The sequence below is a fragment of the Myotis brandtii genome, unplaced genomic scaffold, assembly GCF_000412655.1.
Source record: "Myotis brandtii unplaced genomic scaffold, ASM41265v1 scaffold45, whole genome shotgun sequence".
Classification (NCBI taxonomy): domain Eukaryota; kingdom Metazoa; phylum Chordata; class Mammalia; order Chiroptera; family Vespertilionidae; genus Myotis; species Myotis brandtii.
In genome coordinates, this window is record NW_005367209.1 from 6,496,868 (window position 1) to 6,501,090 (window position 4,223).

At 43.1% G+C, this 4,223-nt stretch overlaps 1 protein-coding gene across 1 annotated transcript in view; it reads right to left on the bottom strand.

Annotated features, from left to right (window-relative positions):
• ATRN (attractin) overlaps window positions 1-4,223 on the bottom strand; it is a 110,060-nt gene that overhangs the window by 18,074 nt on the left and 87,763 nt on the right. Inside the window, exon 25 of the mRNA XM_005874754.2 lies at window positions 1,338-1,399. Within this exon, the coding sequence (XP_005874816.1) occupies window positions 1,338-1,399 (62 nt within the window). The remainder of the gene's footprint in view (window positions 1-1,337; window positions 1,400-4,223) is intronic.

Sequence of the window (4,223 nt, forward strand, 5' to 3'; positions counted from 1 at the left end):
GACCCCCCCCCCCGAGTGCACAAATTTTTGTGCACCGGGCCTCTAGTATATAATAAAAGAGGGATATGCTAATTAATCACAACATTATATGCTAATTAATCATTATCAGTATGCAAATTGACCATCACTCAAACACACAAGATGGCCACCACAAGATGGCTGGCAGGGGAGGGCAGTTGGTAGCAAGCAGGCCTGCAGGGGAGGGCAGTTGGGGGCAATTGGGCCGGCAGGGGAGGGCAGTTGGGGGCGACTGGGCCAGCAGGGGAACATTTAGGTGTTAATCAGGCTGGCAGGGAGCGGTTAGGGTTGATCAGGCTGGCAGGCAGAAGTGGTTAGGGGCAATCAGGTAGGCAGACAGGCGAGTGGTTGGGAGCCAGCAGTCCTGGATTGTGAGAGGGTTGTCCGACTGACCGTTTAGGCCTAATCCCTGTGGGATCCCTGTGGGATCGTGCCTAAACGGGCAGTTGGACATTCATGGAGGGGTCCCAGATTGGAGAGGGTGCAGGCTGAGCTGAGGGACACCCCCCACCCCCAGTGCACGAATTTCGTGCACTGGGCCTCTAGTAACAACATAAACAGAGATGATTGATGTAGCCAAGCATTGTGATGTACTAAACTGAATGAATGGGAGGAAGGGATTATATATGTTTTTGTAGTGTGGGGGAGTTGTTGGGTGAGGTAACCTAAGGTAATAAAGACGTCTTCAATAGGCCATCAAAAGATAACCGAACTGAAAAATCAAGAAACAGAGTAAGCCTGGATAAGTGAAAAACAGCTAAAGCCGTTTAAATTGGGAAAAAGGGAGGGGTTGAAAGGTTGGGGGCAGGATGTTGCTGCTTTCTCTTATAAGCACTGTATCACTTGTCTTTTCCAGTTATGTGTATATAGTATTTTCATAAAAATAAAATTTAAAAAACTATAATAAAAAAATTCCAAGGGCTTAACAAGTCATTTTAGCTTTAAAACTCTGGATAATCACCTGAATCATTTCTTGAACAAAAGGAAGCATATATATAGCACACACCAGTAATCATTAATTATTGTTTCAATCCCAAATTCTCTTCATATAAAGAGCCAAATTATCTCCATTTTAGTATAGGGTACATGAAAAGCTGCCTCAAAAAAGCCAGAACATGCCAAGCAAATGTTTTCATTTTATCAGATGAGACTGACTTTACACTAATGTTACTGACATGTAACTTTTCAGGAAATAAATACAATTAGTTTGGTCTGTTGTGCAAACTCAGGATTATTCATTTATTTTTCATGAGCCGATAATTAATAGAATTAAGTACCTCAATCGAAAGAACAGATATAGTTTGTATGAGTGAAATTACCTGAAAAAAGTCACGAAGAACTGTACCAGGTCCATAAAATTGCTGTGCTGGGAGAAGGCAATCTGTGGCAGAGAAACAGTAGTGTGATTAGGTGGTTATAAAATTTCACCATTAACTCAGTCTTTTTGGTTCAATAGTTAAGTTGAAAACATACTTTCAATTCTAAACAAGAGATTAATGTAATTTTTTTCACTTGAGGAAAAGTGCCTCATCCCTTTAGTTCCTTCTCTTGTTTAACTGCCAACCCAAAAGTAATACAGCAGGTCCTCCAATAACGTTTTGTCCTTATAACGTTGATGAGATGCCACAGGAACTTAACTCTTGTTTCTATCAATTAGACTACGGTCACATTGGTTTTGTTATATGTTGTTTTGCGTAAGTCACAGAATCCATCAATGACGTTAAGCACTTACTGTATTCCGAGGCTTCCACAACCTCCTCCGTGGTTCTGCTCATGACAACAAACCCAAGGTCTTAGAGGCTGAAACTGAAGACCTCACACTAATGACAGGCAAGTCAGTTTGCTTGCTACCTCCTGTGCCTTCATCCAGACAAAATATTCGGCTGGGGTTTTTTTTTTGTTTTTTTTTTTTTAATGTTTTTATTTATTTCAGAGAGGAAAGGAGAGAGAGAGAGAGAGAAAGAGAGAGAAAGAAACATCAATTATGAGAGAGATCGGCTGCCTCCTGCAAGCCCCTCACTGCGGATTGAGCCCGCAACCCAGGCATGTGCCCTTGACTGGAATCGAACCCGGGACCCTTCAGTCCGCAGGCCAATGCTCTATCCACTGATCGGCTGGTTTGCTTCCAATTCCAATTCTTGATCTACAGTGTGGAGGGCAGCCTCATCTCATGCCCCTCGTTCCTTTGACATTTATGTGCTCAGTATGTACTCATTTCAGGATAATGTCTTTTTTTAACCATATCTCAAATCTTACTATACTGAGTATCACCTGACAATCAACATAACATCAGTTGGAATTTAAATAATTTCATTATACACTGAATAGTCTTTATAACAAGAATATAAAATATCCAGTGTAGTTAATCAAAACTACTGTCTAAAAGAGACATTCTTTTGTGTACTATTAAGAAAAAACACTGCCAATTAAACTATGTTAAAATGCTTTTAAAATCATTAACTCTTAAGATTCACCTTGATTTCAGATATTAGAATATGAAAAAATGTGCACCTCAGGATTTATTACTAAGTATGACAATCATGTCCTTATTACCTGCAGTGCCTGCCAGCTATTATGGTGTAGTCCCTGCTTTTTTTTTTAGGGGAACAGAGCCCTCCTTGAAGAGAGAATGATACTATAGACAAAACAATCTAATAAAGAGGGAATATGCTAATTGACTGCCCCATGTCACAAAGATGGTGGCACCCACAGACAATAAGGAGGGAATATGCTGACTGTCCCGCCTCAAAGATGGCAGCGCCCACAGCCAATAAGGTGGGAATATGCTAACTGCCCCGCCCTCAAAGATGGCGGCGCCCACAGCCAATAAGGTGGGAATATGCTAACTGACTGCCCCGCCCTCAAAGATGGCGGCACCCACAGCCACAAGATGGCAGTGCCCAGTCCCCTCAGCCCTGCTGGGCCCACAGCCAGGCGGGCCCAGCCGCTCCGCATGCCTGCCTCCAGAGTCCCCCAGTCCCCTCAGTCCCCCAGCCACCCAGGGCCTGCACAAGGCACAGGCAAGCCTCGGATGGTGGCTGCCCAGCCGCCCAGGGCCACCAGAGGTTCAGGTAACCAGGGCCGGCTGAGGCTTGCACTGCCGGCAGTGGCAGCAGCAGAGGTGTGATGGGGCGTCGCCTTCCTCTGATCACCAGGTCACCTCCCGCCCTGAGGGCTCCTGGACTGAGAGGGGGCAGGCCAGGCAGAGGGACCCTCGCTCCAGTGTATGAATTTTCATGCACTGGGCCTCTAGTTATTGAATAACTGAATAAGTGTTATAGTACAGACAATATGTATGACAATCAAAGAAGTAAATGATTTTTACTAATCTCACCAATCCCTTATCTCTGTCAGGAAGCAACTCCCATCCTGCAGTAATGCAAGGAAAGTGCTACACCCAGGCCCCAGCACAACAGCAACACAATGCTTTGCACTCTTTTTTAATGATTTTATAGAGAGGGAGAGAAGGAGAGAGGGAGAGAAAGAAACATTAATTGGTTGCCTACCACAGCGGCCCTGACCGGGAATTAAACCTGCAACCTGGGTATGTGCCCTGACCGGGAATCGAACCTGAGAACATTGAGAACATGTTACGCCTACTTGATATCTCTTAAGGTGTACGTATGTGAAGAACCTTGAAGAAATAATAAAATTCATTAGAGCGACAAAAACACAGTATATGATGATGAAAAATACATTTATTTTTTAATGTATACATGTACACTGATAGTCCGACAGAAAACTTTATGACTCCGTTTGATATTATCAGTGGGACTTTTGCTGCTGCATCACTGATGACAGAGATTTTACATCAGGTTTATATTTCGTGACCTCCAGAGATATGCACAAGCTACTACTTTCATCCACCAGGCTACTCCTATTATGAGACTTAACAAAATTCATCACTGAGAACAAAGATTCACAAGCGTATGTGGATGAAACCAAAACACTGGTCGGATCTAGGAAGGCAGGGAGAGTTAAGGCAGAGGCATAGAAATTGCTCTTCCCCTCTCTCGTCAATCCATGTCTATGGTCTTTAAGATAACTTGTTATGTAAAATTATTTATTTATCTAAGATGCACCTACACTGAATTTATCTGAAAAATAAAAAAGTCGATATTAAGAAAAAAATTGTAAATGGAAGATTATAAGAGAGAGTTTCGCATGCCAGCAAAAGTTACTGGCCTGCCATGTTTGGCACGCGT